At 38.3% G+C, this 21,069-nt stretch overlaps 1 protein-coding gene across 7 annotated transcripts in view; it reads right to left on the bottom strand.

Moving 5' to 3' along the window:
• Bltp1 (bridge-like lipid transfer protein family member 1) overlaps positions 1-21,069 on the bottom strand; it is a 210,274-nt gene that overhangs the window by 54,480 nt on the left and 134,725 nt on the right. For all 7 annotated transcript variants that reach the window (XM_055626230.1, XM_055626234.1, XM_055626233.1 and 4 more), the window contains 5 exons: positions 11,286-11,383; positions 9,949-10,134; positions 8,716-8,884; positions 6,732-6,943; positions 5,321-5,519 (listed from right to left, as the gene is read on the bottom strand). In XM_055626230.1, the coding sequence (XP_055482205.1) occupies positions 5,321-5,519; positions 6,732-6,943; positions 8,716-8,884; positions 9,949-10,134; positions 11,286-11,383 (864 nt within the window). The remainder of the gene's footprint in view (positions 1-5,320; positions 5,520-6,731; positions 6,944-8,715; positions 8,885-9,948; positions 10,135-11,285; positions 11,384-21,069) is intronic.

Raw genomic sequence — 21,069 nt, 5'->3', positions numbered from 1 at the left:
GGCCCACTTAAAAACCCTAGAAAAAGAAGAAGCAGACACACCAAAAAGGAGTAGACGGCTGGAAATAATCAAACTCAGGGCTGAAATCAATCAATTAGAAACAAATAAAACAATTCAAAGAATCAATGAAACCAAGAGCTGGTTCTTTGAGAAAATCAACAAGATAGACAAACCCTTAGCCAAGCTAACTAAAAGGCAGAGAGACACCACCCAAATCAACAAAATCAGAAATGAAAAGGGGGACATAACTACAGACACTGAGGAAATCCAAACAATCATTAGGACTTACTTCAAAAGTCTATATGCCACAAAATTTGAAAATCTAAATGAAATGGACAATTTTCTTGATCGATTTGACTCACCAAAGCTGAATCAGGACCAGGTAAATCAACTAAATAGTCCTATATCCCCCAAAGAAATAGAAGCAGTCATCAAAAGTCTCCCATCCAAAAAAAGCCCAGGACCAGATGGCTTCAGTGCAGAATTCTACCAGACCTTCAAAGAAGAGCTAACTCCAATTCTCTTCAAACTATTCCACAAAATAGAAACAGAAGGAACATTACCAAACTCATTCTATGAAGCCACAATCACCTTGGTACCTAAACTTCACAAAGACTCAACAAAGAAAGAGAATTTCAGGCCAATCTCCCTTATGAACATTGATGCAAAAATACTTAACAAAATACTTGCAAACCGGATCCAAGAACACATCAAAGATATTATCCACTATGACCAAGTAGGCTTCATCCCAGGTATGCAGGGGTGGTTCAATATACGGAAATCCATCAATGTGATCCACCATATTAACAAACTGAAAGAAAAAAACCACATGATAATCTCCCTAGATGCTGAAAAAGCATTTGACAAAATCCAACATCCATTCATGTTTAAAGTACTGGAGAGTTCAGGGATACAAGGCACATATCTAAACATAGTAAAGGCGATATACAGCAAGCCTATAGCCAACATCAAACTGAACGGAGAGAAACTTAAAGCAATCCCACTGAAATCAGGGACAAGACAAGGCTGCCCACTGTCTCCATATCTCTTCAACATAGTGCTAGAAGTCCTTGCTAGAGCAATAAGACAGTCGAAGGAGATCAAGGGGATACAGATGGGAAAGGAAGAAGTCAAATTATCACTATTTGCAGATGATATGATAGTATATATGAGTGACCCCAAAAACTCTACCAGGGAACTCCTACAGCTGATAAACACCTTCAGCAAAGTGGCCGGATATAAAATTAACTCAAAAAAATCAGTAGCACTCTTGTATACAAAAGACAAAAGGGCTGAGAAAGAAATTAGAGAAACAACACCATTCACAATAGCCACAAATGACATAAAGTACCTTGGCGTAACCCTAACCAAGGAAGTCAAAGACTTGTATGAAAAAAATTTCAAGTCTCTGAAGAAAGAATTAGAGGAAGATATGAGAAGATGGAAAGATCTCCCATGCTCATGGCTTGGCAGGATTAACATAGTAAAAATGGCCATCTTACCAAAAGCAATCTACAGATTTAATGCAATTCCCATCAAATTGCCAACACAATTCTTTACAGACCTGGAAAGAAAAATTCTCAACTTTGTATGGAATAACAAGAAACCGAGAATTGCTAAAACAATCCTCTACAATAAAAGATCTTCTGGAGGTATCTCCATCCCTGATCTCAAGCTGTACTATAGAGCAACAGTTATAAAAACTGCATGGTACTGGCATAGAAACAGAATGGTGGATCAATGGAATCGAACAGAAGACCCAGAAATAAACCCACACACTTACGGACACCTGATTTTTGACAAAGATGCCAAAACCATACAATGGAAAAAAGATAGCATCTTCAACAAATGGTGCTGGTCTAACTGGATGTCTACATGTAGAAAAATGAAAATAGATCCATACTTATCACCCTGCACAAAACTGAAGTCCAACTGGATCAAAGACCTCAACATAAAACCAGACACATTAAATCGGCTAGAAAAAAAAGTGGGGAATACCCTAGAACTCATTGGTACAGGAGAAAACTTCCTGAACAGAACACCAACAGCACAGGCTCTAAGAGCAACAATCAATAAATGGGACCTCATGAAATTGAAAAGCTTCTGTAAAGCAAAGGACACTGTCATCAAAACAAAGCGACTGCCTACAGATTGGGAAAGAATCATCACCAACCCTCTATCTGACAGAGGACTCATATCCAATATATATAAAGAACTAAACAAGCTGAAAAGCAACAAACCAAGTAATCCACTTAAAAAATGGGGAACAGAGCTAAAGAGAGAATTCTCTGCAGAGGAATATCGAATGGCAGAGAAGCACTTAAAGAAATGCTCAACCTCATTAGCCATTAGGGAAATGCAAATCAAAACAACCCTGAGATTTCACCTTACACCCATCAGAATGGCCAAGATGAAAATCTCAAGGGACAACACATGCTGGAGAGGTTGTGGAGAAAGGGGAACGCTTCTCCACTGCTGGTGGGAATGTAAACTGGTACAACCACTCTGGAAATCAATCTGGCGCTTTCTCAGACAACTAGGAATAACGCTTCCTCAAGATCCAGCCATACCACTCCTAGGCATATACCCAAAAGAGGCGCAAGTACACAACAAGGACATTTGTTCAACCATGTTTGTAGCAGCTTTATTTGTAATAGCCAGAAGCTGGAAACAACCCAGATGCCCCTCAACTGAAGAATGGATGCAGAAACTGTGGTACATCTATACAATGGAGTATTACTCAGCAATGAAAAATAAGGAAATCATGAAATTTGCAGGTAAATGGTGGGACCTGGAAAGGATCATCCTGAGTGAATTGACCCAGAAGCAAAAAGACACTCACGGTATATACTCACTCATATAAACATACAATATAGAATAAACCCACTAAAAGCTGTACATCTAAACAAACTAAGCAAAAGAGAGGACCCTAACTAAAATGTTCAATCCCCATCCTGAAAGGCAAAGAGGATGGACATCAGAAGAAAACGAAAATAGGAAACAACCTCGGAACCCGCTACAGAGGGCCTCTGAAAGCCAGAAGAAAACAGGAAACCACCTTGAAACCTGCCACAGAGGGCCTCTGAAAGCTTCTGCAGTATAGACTGTCAAAGCAGATGCTGAGCCTGATGGCCAACTGATGGGCAGAGTGAATGGAATTTTATGTAAGAAGTGGGAAATAGTAAGAGCTGGAGGGAACGGGAACTCCACAAGCAGAGCAACAGAACAAGATAATTTGAACACAGGGAACTTCCCAGAGACTCATACTCCAACCAAGGACTATTTGTGGAGATGACCTGGAACCCCTGCACAGGTGTAGCCCATGGCAGTTCAGTGTCCAAGTGGGTTACATAGTAATGGGAAGAGGGACTGCCTCTGACATAATCTGATTGGCCTGCTCTTTGATCACTTCCCCCTGGGGGGGGGAGCAGCCTTACCAGGCCACAGTAGAGGACAATGCAGCCACTTTTGACGAGAACTGATAGACTAAGATCAGAAAGGAGAGGAGAACCTCCCCTATCAGTGGACTTGGGGAGTGGCATGCATGCAGAAAGGGGAGGGAGGGTGGGATCGGCAGGGGAGGAGGGAGGGGCTTATGGGGGGATACAAAATGAATAAAGTGTAATTAATAAAAAATAAATAAAAGATTATAATAAAAAAAAGAAAAAAAAAAGAATACTATAATGAAAACTCTTTAAAACTTGAATATATCTTTTTTCTTCCCAAATATGAGAATTACATACTAGTATCCCTCCAAATAGAAACCACAAATTATTAAATCATTTTGTCTATTTTATTATTTTAAATTCATATTATATATCAATAAAACAATTACTCTGTTCACCCTTTGTCTAATTCTCTTCCCCAGAAACAAAAGCAAATGTTCTCCAAAGTCTAAATCTAGTTATTGTTAATGTCAGAGATCAGAATGCCAAGGTTCTGTGTTGCTAAAAGAATATATACTAAGGTACTGAATAATGTATTCATTTAATAATTATATTTTTAATTCTATGCCCTACAGCTATTTCTTATATTCTTTATGAAAAATTTTTTCCTAATTATTAGGGAAATGGTCTATTTCCTTTCTATTCAGTCTATTCATTTTAATTAGTGCATGGTTAACAAAGATGTCACAGTTAATACAAATCACATTTATGTTAATTTTGGCTTTAATTGGGAAAATATTAAGTAATAGTGATTTTTCAGAAAGGAGAAAATTGCATAAGTGATGGCAAACTACCTTCTAAAGAGTATCTGGATCATCAGATTGACTGAAGATTATATTTTACCATCATTAAGCTTCCATATGTATACTTGTTCATTAAAGAATAGTGATATTGTAGTATCTTTGCTCTGATACTTAAAGATATTAAAAGTGATTCAAACAAACCTTTCTACTTTCAAATCAGCACATACATGAATAATGGAACTGGAGGAATTCACAATGATACTCTCACACCCTAGAAACTTGGCCTGTGTCACTGGGTTATTCCTTGTGTCAGCAATAATTTTTTTTGTTTTTTGCTTTTTTAATATTAATTACAGTTATTCCCTTTGTATACCAACTGTAGCCTCACCCTCCTCCCCTCCCAATCTGACCCTTCTTCCTTCCCTCTTCTCCTCTCATGCTCTGCTCCAAGTCCACTGAGAGGGGAGGTCCTCCTTCTCCATCTGACCCTAGCCTATCAGGTCTCATCAGGGCTGTGATTTGTCTTCCACTGTGGCCTGGTAAGACAGCACCCCACTCCCGCCTGCCTCAGGGGGAGGCGATAAAAGAGCCAGCCACTGAGTTCATGGCAGAGACAGCAATAATTAAAGCTCGAATTCTAACCCATTTTATTCCGGGTTCAATGAGCTGGGTCTGGCAGTTACCACTCTCTTACAGTTCTATTGAACAAAGATGATTTATTGGTCATTCATGGTTTGACTACAGGAAAAAACAGGTAGTGGTCAAAGCTTCAAATGTGTAGCAGTCTCTCCCTTACCAGAAAGCTGGAGTTATTTCATTTCTAAAAGCATTCCTATTGTAGTCTTCGTTCACATTATCACCTGCCGCCAGGTGCATTAGATAAATGCTGCCCTGCCAATTCACAGGTCTCTCTCCAGATCTTTCTGACTTTCTTGGTTTCTCTCCTTTCTGAGGTGGCACTCCTCTCTCTGCCCTCCCCCTTTCATAATAAACTTCTTTCCTTATATTAAATATATTGCAGTGCATTTCTTAATTATAATACCTATATCTGAACATCCTTTAGTTTTCAACACAGAGACACTTTAATTTTTCAGAATTATAAGCCTCATGTAGAAAATAAAGCAGACTCACAAGCATTCATTACTAGATCTCCACGGATTTCTGGTTTCCAATCATCCCACGATGTCTCAAAACCATCAGCAAAACGGATACAAAAGTTCTTGAAGTGGCCTTTGCTAACCAGGGACTCTGAGGAACATGCAGTGATGAGAGTACTTTCAATGGTCAGCACCAGAGCAGAGCCAGTATCAAGGTCTCCAGTGTGATTAGACTAAACAAACATCACAAGAAAAATGAGGTGAAGGATGAATTTACAATGTTACTTTAAAAGATTTATTTTATGTGTATGAATGTTTTGCCTGCCTACATATGTGTATCACATGTGTGTGGTGCCCACAGAAACCAGATGAGACTTCAGATCCACTGAACTAGAGTGGTTCAGAGGATTCTGTGCAATCATATAGGTGTTGGAAATTAAACCCAGGTTCTCTGCAAGAACAAGTACTCTTAGCTACTGAGTCATTTCTCCAGACCAGATTTCTAAAATTTAGAAATCTTCATAAGAATAAAAATCTAGTAAGAGTTAAGTCTAGAAATACTCAATATAAAGCAACTTAGAAAATGTTTAAACATTACCCAAATGAAATACATTTTCCTTGTGCATTTTTTCCTTTCAATATGCAAAGGAATAATTATCTGTGTTTCTCTAGCCTCTGTACATAGTGGGGTATACGTTCAATGTGACGAGTTCTTGCATGTATAGCCTTCCTGAACCTTCTCATCAGTTGTTAAAAAGCTGTCACGTCTCAACTCTTTGGACACAAACAACACAGCCCAACTTGAACTCTTAGCATGGTTCTGCCAAACAGAACTCTAAATATAAATTCATTCCATTCACATGCTTAGTATCTGCCACAACATTTTTAAAGTATTGAAAGTGACACCGAAGAAGGAAAACTGTAACAATAAGATACATCTCTGAATGTGATTCTTAGAGCAACTTCTTATTGGTCTGACAAGTCCTGACAGCATTTTTTTTTTTTTTTGCTTTTCTTGCTTAACCACATGTGCAAGTACAAATGCATTCTGAAAACTGACCTAAACTATGAAGACAGCATCCTTTTTTATGCAAGTACACAGATAACTTACAAGTTTCCTCATCATTATTTAATATTCATACTTACTACAGTTGGTAAGCAAGTTGAAATGCCTAGCCACACTATAGAAGAGGGTATTAAGGTGCATTCTGAATGTCCCTTTGTTTCCACTTCATATAAAGATTAAAGATTTATTACTTAAAAAAAAACAGTAAGATTCTGATGCTTATTTTCAAAAGTAAGAATTAAGAGTTATATAACTTCCTTGTTCAAGTCATAAACAGTACTACTTAAAATGATTATACTTTATACTCACAGAATTGGTGAGTAGAAATATCTAGCTTTCAAACCTAGAATAAAGCCTCTTACATTTGATTTTTCTATACCTGTGCAGTATTTGTTATGGGGAGGCAAATTCCTAGATCATTCACAGTCAGCTGGAGGAAGAGAGTCCCAAAGGCCTGGGCTGATGTTTGCTGGATACCAGGGAGCATGTCTACCACCTCCTTTGTAGCCATATGAATATCCTTATGTAAAGCCATTCGTTGTTCATTCCAGTTGTCATAGGCAGCCTTATAATTCAGCCAAAACAGTACAGCTTTTGCAAATTAAAAACAGGCAAAAAGAAAATTAAAGTCATTGATATAAGTGATTTATTACAGTTAGTAAACCTTAACTACTATAAAATATTAGTGATTTACAAAATTGTACTAGAATTATAATGAAAATAAAGTGCTTCTTTAGTAAATTAAAGTCAATTATTTTTCATGGACAAATAAAAAAGATGAAGCAGAAAGCAAGCAACTACCCAAATGAAAACCGAAAGAAAACCCAGGTCCATTTGTGCATTCAATACTGTAGAATTCCTATTACACATTTGGTCCTGAGCAGAATAATAAAGGCAAACAAACATGGTCCTTGACCTTAACTGTACAGTTTATTTTTTGTGTTGATTTGACTGAGAAATGTCATAGGCTCATGTATTCAAACAGTTGAACTTATGGGAAATTAGGACCAAACCTTGCTCGACTAAACAGGCAATGGAGGATGGGTTGAGAGTTTATACCATTGCCCCATTATAGTTCACTCTGTGCTTCCTCAGTGTGGTTGAGATATAATTTCCTAGCTTCTTGCTCTGGTTACCTGCTATCATGCCACTGCAGCCACTATGTACTATCTTTGTGAAACCCTAAACCCAAATAATCTCTTCATCTACACACTGCCTATGTTCATAGTATTTTTATCCTATCAACAGAAAATCAACTAATACATATTTACTGCTTTCAAACATTCCTAAGAATGTAGACACAATGTTAGACATATTTATTAAAAGGATGTGATTTGGAAAGGCCGAAGTCATTTGAGTTTGTTAGTAAGAAAAATACCCAAAAAAGAGTGGGTCTTCATCTCAGCACTATGGAAGTCTAAGATGATAAAAATAAAGAGACACAAGAAGAGAAAAACTAAGACTGGTGCCACACAATAGTCAAGAGTGTTATAAGACCTGGTGAAAGACAACGAAAGGCTGGTGAAATGGGAGATGCAGAGCAGGAGCAAAGGGTTCAGCAAAAATAGCTATGGAAGCACTGCCAAAAGGGAAGTTTTTTTAATGGCAGATCTAAGACCACTGAGAACTGAAATTTTACATGTATTCAGAAGCATCCTCTCACTCCCTCTGAAAAACAATTTAAACATTAATTTGTTCATCCAGTCAGCCTTCTTTCCAACTCTTTTCTGAAAGCTGCTGCTACCTTCTACTGTGCTCAAAAATACTTCTCTCACTTGGTAAATGTTTAGTATGGAATACAGTATAGTAAGACTGTTTTAGGCCCTAGGATAAGAAAGTAAACAACAGGTGATCTTATGTGATCTCCCTGGCAAACGCTACATTCAAATGCTACTGAAGATTTTGTTTCTCCTCTAAAAAGCAAAGAAAGTTAGACTCTTTCAGATCTAGAACAAACATTTCTGACTTCGTTTAGAAGTCTACCTGAACTCTTTTTTACAGCAGACTATATTACTTGAGGGCAGGAATCCTGATCCGGTTATCCATTGTATCCCACTTTTAGCCAGTACACAGAAAAATTTTTAGAATAAATGATTCAACCCAACATAAAAACACCAACTGGTAGATAATCCAAACAAAAATATTTAGCATTTGAGATTGAAACTTGGGATAAAATAATCCTTTTTATATCAAAAGTGAAATAATTGTAAAATATGAAATGACTTTATAGTTAGCAAGACTTGTCTTCAGATTTTGGAGACATTCAGCTGTCAAGTATCAGCATTGGAAAGATATAATAGATATAATAGATATCCTGAGCATGCCTATGGCCTAGAAGACAGTATGGCTGATTTAAATCTTACCTCTGTCAAAGGCCACAGGTTGTGCATAAACAATTGGTCTATTCAAGGTAATAAGCACAGCTTCCCTATCTGAAGAACCACTGATTTCCTCTCGAAGGGCATTCCTTAAGCCAATTCTAGTTTTAAAATAGGCAACCTGATGAAAATCAGAGCCAGCTTCCTCATAAACCTAAAATAAAATTAAAAGCTTAACAGAATCAAATAATGAAAAAATTTTACCAAAACAACTTAAACATTTTTAACAGCATTGTTTTCCAAAAGACCTACAGTATACTTCCCCAATTCAACCATTAAATGATAAATCTCTTACATTTTTGTACCATAAATGCTCAAAATTACTATAAAATATGAAGAACTATGTAAAAGGGAAACCTGGAGCTGGACTGTGCCTCGGTGGTAAAGTTATCAGGCAATTACCCAGCAAAAGGTATGCATAGTGATATATTAAATATTTCAAAACAAATGACATCTTTTCATTCTCTCTCAAAATGCTTTCATTAAAAACAACATTTGAAATAGTTTACATGGTCATTATTTTTGTTTGTTTGTTTGTTTTGGTTTTTTGAGGCAGGGTTTGTCTGTGTAGCCTTGGTGTCCTTGACTCACTTTGTAGACCTCGAACACACAGAGATCCACCTGCCTCTGCCTCCCGGAGGCCTGGGATAAGCAGACGTGCACCACTGCACCTGGCTAGTCATCAATTTTTTTAAACTATAACAGGCATTTAAAAAAATGACTCTCCAGGTTCAAGATTAGGTGGGACGTTAAAAAGACAAAATTAAAGCAATAAAAAGTACCTCTGATAAGCAGCAAAACTTTATTAGGGAACAATACTAGCTGCTGTCTTTTTCTTATAACTTTATATATTTAACATTTATTCCATAGAAAATTTTTCAAATATTTTACAGGAAAGGTGTAAACTTAACAATTTAGATATTAACTAATGAAAAGTACAAGACAGTGAAATAAAAATAATGCTTAACAAACTGAAAAATTAAAAGCAAATGTTTCTGAAGATCCTGAATAAAGTTTCATGAGATGGTTCTTGCATAAACCTGCAATAGGTAGAATATAGTAAAAATTTCCAGAAATGGCAAAGTAAAACTGTAAAGGCCTAAGTACATTTTCATCAGAATTTACAATATAAATTCATGAACTTAAATATTTCTAAAACTATAACACATAAATTAATTTAAAGACAATAGTGGTAATTCCAAAATATTTTGTACAAACCTGATGTTTGACAATTTGCCCTAATGCCAGATTTAAATCCACTTGGCATTTACCAAATAGTTTCAAATAGCTGCTGCTTCCTGGTGAAGCTTTGGTTTGAAGTCGGTTTGAAAGTTCCAATTCAATCAGTCCAGTTTCAAATCTCACAGCTCTCATTGAAGGGGTGGTGGCTGTTACTTGAATGCCCTAGCAGATGACATGGTATGAGAAAAATAAGAAAGTAAACCAGTACAGACCCACTCAATACAACCTTCTGAAATGTGATAAAAAGGCCTGTTTAAAGCATGTCTAGGACATGTATAAGGCAAATATTCCTTAATTCAGTTATATTAGTAGGACTTTATAGTTAATGAACTTCATTTTAGTATTTTTACTTAAAATTTAATATGTTTGTGAGTTAAATATATTAATTATAATTAAATAATCATTAGGTAACTTTTTTAACTTAAAAACACTACTATTTTTACAGGAGATAATTAAGATTTAAAGTATTATAGTTTTTTGTTTTGCTCTTTGGCCACGCCCTATTCTCCAACCTTTGGTGCTGAGGACAGAACCCAGAGCCTTGTTTCATTCAGATATCATACCTGTGGTCAAGAGCTCTATCACAGCCTCCAAAACATTATTATTAATCAAACAAATATTTAAAATATTCTTGCAGAGGAATTAATAAAAGAAGGAATTAGAAATGTTCACCAGAACATAGCTAATCAAACTGTTTCAATTATATAACATAATATAGCTTTTAGGAGATAGAGCTGATATCAATACTCTACAGAAATTTCTCAAAATATATAAATCCATAATAATAATAATAATAATAAAAGATAGAAGGTTCAGGCACTGTAGCGTATACCTTTAACCCCAGCACTGGAGAGGCAGAGACAGTTGGATCTAAGTTCAAGGCTAGCCTGGTTTATATAATGAGTTCCACAGATCAGTCACGACTGCATACTTGAGATTCTGTCTTTAAAAAAAATGAAAAAGGAAGAAAGAAAGCAGGAAGGAAGAAAAAGAAAAAGGAATGAAAGAAAGAAGGTAAGAAGCCTGGTGCCTGCCCTTAAAAAATGGAGGCCTGAGGATGTAGTTCACTGAGGGCTTGCTGAGCATTTGTAAGGCCCTGGGATCAAAGCCCAGCAGTGTCAAAATGAAAAGAAAAAGGAGAATAACACACTGATAGAAAATTTGAACATTAAAGCTTTTTTCCCTGAGGAAACAGATTATAGTTTACTTTTACTTTTTTTTGTAATTTTTGTCTTATACAAATTTTACATAAAATCATATTCTAATTAATTAGAAAGATGGTCCCCAAAGTATCACTGTTATGAAAATTTTACCTTAAACTGTAAATTCAGAGAATAGAGAAGAATTTTCGGCTTATCTCCATCAGCTGTTCCATCATGTTCATTCCAGAGAGGAATAGGCTGCTCACCACCTAGAAAAGGTTAAATACTGAAGGACTAGAGCAGCTTCCTTATTGAAAAAAAGTGACTGTATTTTGAGAAAACCTCCAGAAAACACTTTTTGAATTACAACTCAATCTCCAGTTGTAATCTTTAGCCAAGTGATCTTTCACTGAGGCATTGTATATAACATACACTATGCAGAGCATCTCACAAAGAATTAAAATATTACTTCTTAGTCTTTTGTTTAAAACCTGAGTGTAAAACATTAAGTGCATAATTGCACCAAACTCATGATTATACGTCTCAGAAAATACATCTGATGCCAAAGTGTAAACTGATTTCTTTAATCAACAATGTGAACTTGTTTATATTCAGATATCCTGCAAACAACAAAGGAAGAAAAAAAAAAAAACAGGAAGAACTCGAAGAATGAAAAACGTGCTAATAATAAAGAACATAACAGCAAATATTTGCTACAAAAATCAAAACCACTGCTGGTAGGGAACCTGATGGTGAAAGTCCTATGAGCAGAGCATTTCATGCTTAGGCAATGTGGTACAGGGAATAATATGCTCTTATTTAAGGTATAACCTCTATTTCTACTGGTTTTCCTTCAATTTGAATACATTTCTGCATGTTTATCTTTCTAAATAGTCTACCTCAAAAAAATTACTTTTTGTATGTTTTGAGTTAGCATCATCCTAGGGAGTCTGTATAGGTGAGGCAGGAACTTCTTTTTCTTCTATTACAGACTACAGACATCACAAGTTAACAAATAAAGACCTGAAAGGGACAGGAGTTCCAACAAGGAGACAAAGCCAAAAAATCTAGGACCCGGGGGACCTACAGAGACCAATGCGCCAACCAAGGAGCATCCATAGAGAGGATCTAGACCCGCTGCTCAGATGTAGCCCATGGGTAACTCAGTCTCCACGTGGGTTTCCTAGTAAGAGGACCAGGAGCTGTCTCTGACATGGACTCAGTGGCTGGCTCTTTGATCACCTCCCCCTGGGTTAGAGACAGCCTTGCCAGGCCACAGAGGAAAAGGATACAGCCAGTCCTGATCAGACCCGATAGGCTAGGGTCAGACAGTAGGGGAGGAGGACCTACCCTATCAGTGGACTAAGGGAGAGGCACAGGGAGGTAAGAAGAGGGAGAGAGGGTAGGGCTGGGAGGAGATGAGTGAGGGGCCTACAGCCAGGATACAAAATGAATAAATTGTAATAAATAATAAAACAATAAAAAATAATTGAATGAAAAAAAGAAAGAGAAAATATATATTGCTTTGAAAGAGAAACTAATAATTTACTGGCTTTTAAGATTTAGACTAACAAACCAAAATCTATTCAAAAATACTATGAAACCAGGTGCAGTGGTGCACACCTTTAATCCCAACACTCTGGGAGGCAGAAGCAGGTGGATGCCTTTGAATTCAAGGCCAGCCTGGTCTACAAAGTGAGTCCTGGACAGCCAAGGCTACACAGAGAAACCCTGTCTTGAGAAACAACAACAACCCCCCTCCAAAAAAAAAAATACTATGGTAAAAATATACTTTGAAATCTCTACTGTAATAAAAACTAGTAAGAAACTTACAGGAAGAAGCAGTGATTTACAGAAAGTAGAAGGTAAGACAGATTTACATGAATCTGATTCAAAGGTGATATATATCACACACACACACACACACACACACACACACAGGCAAAAGAAAAGAAAGGAATGGTATGTATGATGATACAGGAACACAAATATTTAGGATTTGTGAGTAATGCTAGAACATATTATCTAATATAAATCTGTGTATACTGTGTCTTTGTATACCTCAAATTTACAGCATACTGGTTTCCCCTCCTCTGCTTACCATCACGTCCCAATTTCTACCTCACATCTGAAATCCACAATAATCTTTCTTAATTACACTTAACTAGTGCTTACCTTATCTGCAGCCAGCTATCAACTACTACATCTGTCTTCTTGTTTCTATCATCCACCTACCATCAAAGTTTCAGGGGACATAAATTACTCATATAATTTCTTAGATAGCTTAATTTCCTTCAAATAGGGCCTTTTCTGCTGCTACATCTGGAAGTCTCAAGCTAACTCATTGCAACAGAGCGTGTTTACATTACTTTTCGGTGTAATTTCTAAAACATTAAATTGCTATTATTGTTTTTCATCATTTGAATTCTAAGTCAGAGCTCTCTGATGTTACCATTCTCTCAATTCCTTTTCTAAAGTAACTCTGGCCCTCCATGCATATTCTGTTCTTATTTACTTGCTATATTCTCAACTAAGCAGATGTCCATGTGGACCTGAGACCCAATGAGAGTGAGTGGCTATGTGCAGACACTGTGCTATGTGGTCACCTCAGCCCACCACACATTAGCATATTCACTCTTATTCTTACTAAGTCCCATGGATCCTTATGAGAACTTGGTCTTTCTCATGTGATGTGTCAAAGAAAAATCCATTTCTGTTATAATGTTTACTGATCCCCATAGTTATCTCCCAAATTAGACTGAGTTGCTTGGGGAAGCAGTATCTTAGTGGGTTCTCAGTGTTTTCCTGAACTCTGTCAAGTACACCTATGCTGTTTCATGATCCAACTTGTCATTTTCACTCATGTCTTTAACATCCTTCTCATAACAATGGCAAGTATTCATAACTTTCTTCAGACTCCCACAATTCTTACTTCAATCACAGCAAATGAGCATGCCTTTCTCTTTTTGTTTTTGTTTCCCTGAAATTGTCCATGTCTGTTGTTCTATGATAAAAGTAGAATGTACTCAAGCCCTAGTTCAAGTCATCCAGATGCCATAAAGAACTCATTGATAATGTATTCACAAAGTGTTTCCATTCTCCTTAATACTTTTAGTACTTCTATTTCTCATTCATTCATATTTTATTTAAATGTGTACATGTGTATGTACACGACCACTCCAATGAAGATGTACATTTGCTAAGCTCAATAACTGTTACCCACATATCTTTGTAACTTCTTCACCATCTAACTTAGTCACATATTTTCTATCTCATAAATACTATTTAAATAGATTTATATCAGTTCTCTTGTATAGAGACACAGTTTGTAAAGAAAGTTTATAAACAATTTCTGCTTAACAAAAGTATACCATGTACTACTGAGGGAAAACTATCACATGGCATAGTTACTTACACTTCAAGAATTAGTTTTAAATGCTGTTAATAAAAAAAATTTAAGCAAGTAAAGTTCTTAGCCTCTGATACGGCTCTACAGTCAAGAATAGGTTCCAGATGATGCTAAAGCAATGGTTCTCAACCTGTGGGTAGCAATACATTGTGGGGTTGTCTTGAATGACTGAGCCCTTTACAGGGGTTGCATATCAAATATCCTGCATATCAGATATTGACAGGATTCATAATAAAAATGAAAACAAAATCATAGTTATGACATAGAAATAAAAATCACTTTATAGTTGGGGGTTACCACAACATGAGGAATTGTATTAGAGAGTCGCAGCATTAGGAAGGTTGAGGACCACTGCTCTATAGAGTAATCTTACGGTATAACCAACACAGTGCATGTGTGACCAAGTAAAAACTTCAGGATTCTTCTTTACAGAGTCTTTGCCGTTCTTAGTTAAATAATGAATAAATGGTTACTTCTCTGCCAAGGCAAAACAAACTAGAAAGGAAACTGTGGTGGGGAAGAAAATGTTAAGTGCAGTGGAAAAGGTAATGGGTGCTATATGAAAGCAGTCAGAAAGACTAACTGGGAGCGGGGATTGCCTGCGGTGGGCAGTGAGCACTGAGTGGGGTAGTGAGGTAGAAAAACAGAGGAAAACAAAAGTATAACATCATGTATGATGAAATGCCATAATGAAGCCCAGTACTTTCCATTATAACTAAAAAATTAATAAAAAAGAACAAAAAATATTAAGAAAGGATGAATGGACATAAGCATTTATCCAGGGATGGGGAGATGGTTCAATGGGTAAGAGTGCTTGCTGTGGAACTAGAAGGACCTGGGTTTGGATCGGTAGCATTCATGTAAAAGCTGAGAATAATCATTCTAGCTGGAAAGCCTAAGAAAGTCACAAAAGCTCTAATTTATATAAAACATGTATAAGACAAGGCTTAGGGATTTTATGTATGTGAATATATAAATATATATTTCTTTTATTTATTTTTAAATTTATTTTATTTATATATTTATTACAATTTATTCACTTTGTATTCCCGCTGCAGCTCCCTCCCTCGTCTCCTCCTAGTTCCACCCACCCTTCATCCCTCCCTCTTCTCCCTCTATGATCCTTCCCTAGTCCCCTGACAGGGGAGGTCCTCCTTCACTTCTGTCTGACCCTAGCTTATCAGGTCTCATCAAGGCTGGCTGTATCATCTTCCTCTGTGGCCTGGCAAGGCTGCACTCTCCAGGGGGAGGTGATCAAAGAGCCAGCCACTGAGTTCATGTCAGAGACAGCCCTTGTACCCCTTACTAGGGAAACCATTTGGAAATGGAGCAGCCAATGGGCTTCATTTGAACAGGGGGTCAAGGTCCTTCATTGCAGTATTGGTCCCTGCAGGACCCCCTGGGCCTAGGTATTTTGGCTCTGTTGTTCTCTTTCTGGAGTTCCTTTCGCCTCCAGGTCTTTCTGTCTCCCTCTTCTTCCATAAGGATTCCAGCACTCTGGCCAAAGTTTGGCTATGAGTCTCAGTATCTACTTCAATACCCTGGTTGGTAAGTCTTTTAGAGGTCCTCTGTGGAAGGCTCCTGTCCTGTTCCTTGTCTTCTTCTACTTCCAATGTCTATCTGTTTCCCCTTCTGAATGAGGATGAAGTATATTCCCTAGGGTCCTCAATGGTTTTTAGCTTCTTTAGGGCTATAGATTTTAGTATGTTTATTCTATATTATATGGCTAATATCCACTTATAAATGAGTATATGTCATATGTGTCTTTCTGCTTCTGGGCTACCTCACTCAGGATGATCTTTTCTGGTTCCCACCATTTGCCTGCAAATTTCATGATTTCCTTGTTTTTAATTGTTAAGTAGTTTTCCATTGTGTAAATGAAGCACACTTTCTGTATCCATTCCTTGGTTGAGGGACATATAGGTTGTTTCCAGATTCTGGCTATTACAAATAAAACTGCTATGAACATAGTTGAGCAAATGTTCTTATTGAATGGTAGGGCATCTTTTGGGTATATACCTAGGAGTTTAGTAATAGCTGGATCTGAGGTACCACTATTCCTAATTTTCTGAAAAATAAAACAAAAAAAACAAAAAACAAACAAACAAAAAACCAACAACAACAAAAAAAACCCAACAGATTGATTTTCAAAATGGTGATACAAGGTTATATTCCTACCAGCAATGGAGGAGGGTTCCCCTTTACCCACATCCTCTCCAGCATGCATCATCCCTTGAGATTTTTTTTAAATATATATTTTTTATTTTTAAATAATTTTATACATTCACTTGTATCCCAGCTGTAACGCTATCCCTCTTTCCCTCTCACGCCTCCCCTCCCTCCCTCATCTCCTCCCTGCCCCCTTCCGAGTCCACTGATATGGGTTGTCCTCCTCTCCTTCCATCTGGCCCTAGCTTATCAGGTATCTTGGTTACTTGGTTTGTTGGTGTTTAACCTCTTCAGTTATTTATATATTCTGAATATTAGGACTCTGTCAGATATAGGGTTGGTGATATATGTATGTGTATATTTCTAAGATCAAGGTACAATACACTGATATTGCACCTCTATTCAAATAAGTGTTATATTAAGTTATTTACCTGTTCTTGGTAACATAAGCATTGAATTGAAAGGACATTTTAATCAAGATTTACTTAAAAGTGTTTAGTTTTTGCCCAAATTTTATTGCATAGTAGTTAAAAGTACTAAACTGGTGTTAATACACCTTCTGGGTGTTCAATAACTATACTAATGTGGTTGCCTATACTAATGTGGACAGAGGAAATAAAAGACACATTATTTTTGTTCTTTGCCCTTCAACATGAACTCCTATTGAAGCCCTGGTGAGTCACCTGCCTATTTTTCAAAGAGGCCATTAAGACCTGAACAGGTAGACTATAAAATCCGGAAGGAGAAGAGGACCTCCCCTATCAGTGGACTTGGGGAGGGGCATGTGTGAAGAAGGGGGAGGGAGGGTGGGACCAGGAGGGAAGGTGGGAGGAACTTATGGGGGGATACAAAGTAAATAAAGTGTAATTAATAAAATTAAAAAAAATCTATTCCACAAAAGAGGAAGGTCAATACAGAGGGAAATTTTCCTCGTGATTCCAGGTGAAGCCATGGTCAAGAAAGGACTTTGACTTATCCTATTGACAGAACTAACCATGGCTCCTCTAGAGCCCAAATAATCCCTGAGGACCAGACCCTAAATGTCCATCAAAGTAAGAAGAAATTGATTAATTTGGCCACCTGCAAAGTCTTAAGCACACAGCAGGAAAGTATAATGAAAGCTAAAATAACTGATAATAATATAAAAAAATGGGATTAATCAAATTAAAGGACTCTCATGTTTTTTCTTACCATGGTCATATTTTTATTTGTGTATTTTTGATAATTCTACTTATCTCCTTTGCCTTTCAAGAGCTACAAAATAAGAGAAAAATTATGCCAAACACTACCACTCATTGGTGAACAGCTTTATGCTAGATTTCTGGATCTTTGTAGTGAAAAATGTGTCAAATCTATTATAATCTTAGTCATGATGCAACTCTCTAGACCTTGTGTATTCAATCACTGTCTTAATTTTGTCTATATTCATTTACAGTTGATGAATATTCAGATGGTCTTGAGATATTCCAACTCTGGGTCCCTTTGACTGTTCTCCCATGCTTCAAAGTCAGCAAGGGAGAAGACTCTAAGCCTCGATGCTCCCAGTGTTTGTTGCAAGCAGCCGGTGTGGTTCAACAGCCATCTACTAAATGGTTGTAGTCTCTCAACTCGTGAGGAGAGAACATTAGGTAGACAAATAGGTATTAGCTGGCTTGGAGGTCTCTGAGGAAGGAAGGAAGGAAGGAAGGAAGGACTCAACCCTTACAGCAGCCTCTTTTAAAGTGACCAACCCCGGGGATCCAAGATGGCAGCGTTCAGCACGCACCATTTATGAAAGGCAAAGGATTTGAAACTCCGAAATCGGTGAGTGGAGGGGCAACTGAAATTGGACAATTGACATTGTGGCTCCCTGAAAGAGGGGGGACACCACAGGACCAGCGAACTTTTTGATTCAGGTCAGACACGGATTTCTCTGGGAATGGAGAGGGGCACTTTGCTTCTTCGGGCCTCCCTCTCCCTTGGAGGAACCCAGCCACAGCGCCAGTGGCACAGATCTTGCTGCCTGAGAACGGAGACAGCAGAGATGGGAATACTATGACCACAGCTTCAGCAGCCAGCATCACCCCCTGCTCGAGCTCAAGATCCACGGTATAATCCTGCCTGGGTCCCACACCTGCAAGCGGCTGGCCTTACCAACTCCACAGAGTCTGACTGTATGAGCTGCTCAGTCCCTCAGTCACTGTGCAGCTACCAAAGTCCAGAGGACCTGCAAAACCGCCCAGGGGCACCAGCACTGAGCCATGGTAGTGGCTACACAAGACTTCTCGGCAGGCACCTCGACATCCCAGTTCTGCAGCCACAACTGGACTCCCGGGTACAGTGGATGCAACACCACTGAGCTGTCTGAGCGCACATTTGGCTCAGCAGGTCCAATCCTGTTAGTAGAGAACGGGAGGAACCCCTGTGCATTTCGATTTGACCTGCTAGAGAGTGACTGCGCTCTTAGGTGTCTGCAGAGCCTTAGATCCAGGGTGCTTTTAAGCTAGCAGCCAGACATCAGAAATCTCCCACCCACACAGCCACGGTGGGAAACAGAGGGTTTCTTGGGACAAGGAAGCCCTGGCTCCATGGGACTACCAGTGGAGTTTAGGCAAATAACTACTCGATCTTAGTTAGAGACGATTACCAATAGCCTTTAGGCCACTGACTTACTCAGAAAATTTGCGCATGTGATCATCACCAGCACATGAGATAACTTCAGCACCCCCACGACCCCTTCGGTGATTGCAAGGCGCCCCTCCCTCACACTGAAGGCCTCTACATTCTCTAGCACCCTGTCCCTCAAGTCAAACTTTCACAAACATGCACACACTTGCGTGCTTTTGTCCTTCCATGCCTGCGGACTTTCCTCCCAAAGGTACAGCTGAAGCACCAATGCACATGCTGAAACTATTGGACCTCTCTCATCTCCCTGAAGAATTCTCCAGACGCCAGAGAAAGATGGCACCAATCTAAACCGCAGAACCCAAGAACGAACAGTGCAGGTTACGGTTAAGCAAATGGCCAGAGGTAGACAAAAGAATACACCCAACAAAAATCAGGAAATCTTGGCTTCACCAAAAACTCCCAAAATCAATGGATACTCCAATTCATTGGAAACACAGGAAAATGATTTTAAACATATGGTTATCCAGTTATTGGACTTACATAAAGAGGAAATAAGCAAATCTCTCAGAGAAATAGCCAAGAAAATCCAGACATTTAAAGAAGAAATGAACAAATCTCTCAAAGAATTGACCTCCCAGATGGAGGCTAAAAAAGAGGAAACGAACAAACTTCTCAAAGAAACAGGCAAATATAGCCAAACAAATAGAAGAGGACAGAAGAGGACAATGCAGCCACTTTTTTTTTTAATTTTATTTTTTTCTTATCAGTTACATTTTATTAACTCTGTATCCCAGCCATGTCCCGATCCCTCATTCCCTCCCAGTCCCTCCCTCCCTCCCTCCCTCATCTCCACCGTGCCCCTTGCCAAGTCCACTGATAGGGGGGACCTCCTCCCCATTCATCTGATCCTGTTTTATCAGGTATCTTCAGGACTGGCTGCAAAGCCCTCCTCTGTGGCCTAACAGGACTGCTCCTCCCTTGGGGGGTGGGGAGGCCAAAGAGGCAGTCATTGAGTTCCTGTTAGAAACAGTCCTTGTTCCCCTCACAATGGGAAACCAATTGGTTACTGAGCTACCACAGGCTACATCTGAGCAGAGGTTCTAGGTTACATTCATACATGGTCCTTGGTTGCAAGTCAGTCTTAGAAAAGACCCTGTGCCCAGATTTGGTCCTTGTGGAGCTCCTATCCTTTCCTCATCAGACTAACTCCCCTTCTTTCTTATGATTCCCTGTACTCTGCCAAAGGTTTGGTCATGACTCTTTGCTTTGAAAACACTGCTAGTTAGTCTTTCAAATGCGCTCAGTAGACTCCTGTCATATGTTCAATGCGCATCCCATCTGTCTTTCTAAACGAGGATTGATAATCTTACCCCATGTCTGCTTTCTTGATTATCTTTTTTAGGTGTACAGATTTCATTATGTTTATCATATCTTATAGGTCTATATAAGTGAGTATATACCGTGTTTGTCTTTCTCCTTCTGGGATATTTCACTCAGAATGATCTTTTCTAGATCCCACCATTTGCCTGCAAATTTCATGATTTCCTCCTTTTTGATTGCTGAATAGTATTCCATTGTTTAAAAATACCACAATTTCTGTACCCATTCCTCCGTTGAGGGACATCTGGGTTGTTTCCAGGTTCTGGCTATTACAAATAATGCTGCTATAAACATGGTTGAGCAAATATCCCTTTTGTGTACTTGAGCAAACTTTGGGTATATACCTAGCAGTGGTATAGCTGGGTCTTGAGGAAGCACTATTCCTAGTTG

This window comes from Psammomys obesus, unplaced genomic scaffold (genome assembly GCF_907164565.1).
Source record: "Psammomys obesus unplaced genomic scaffold, mPsaObe1.curated_primary_1811, whole genome shotgun sequence".
Lineage (NCBI taxonomy): Eukaryota > Metazoa > Chordata > Mammalia > Rodentia > Muridae > Psammomys > Psammomys obesus.
This window is presented reverse-complemented; position numbering and strand designations above follow the sequence as displayed.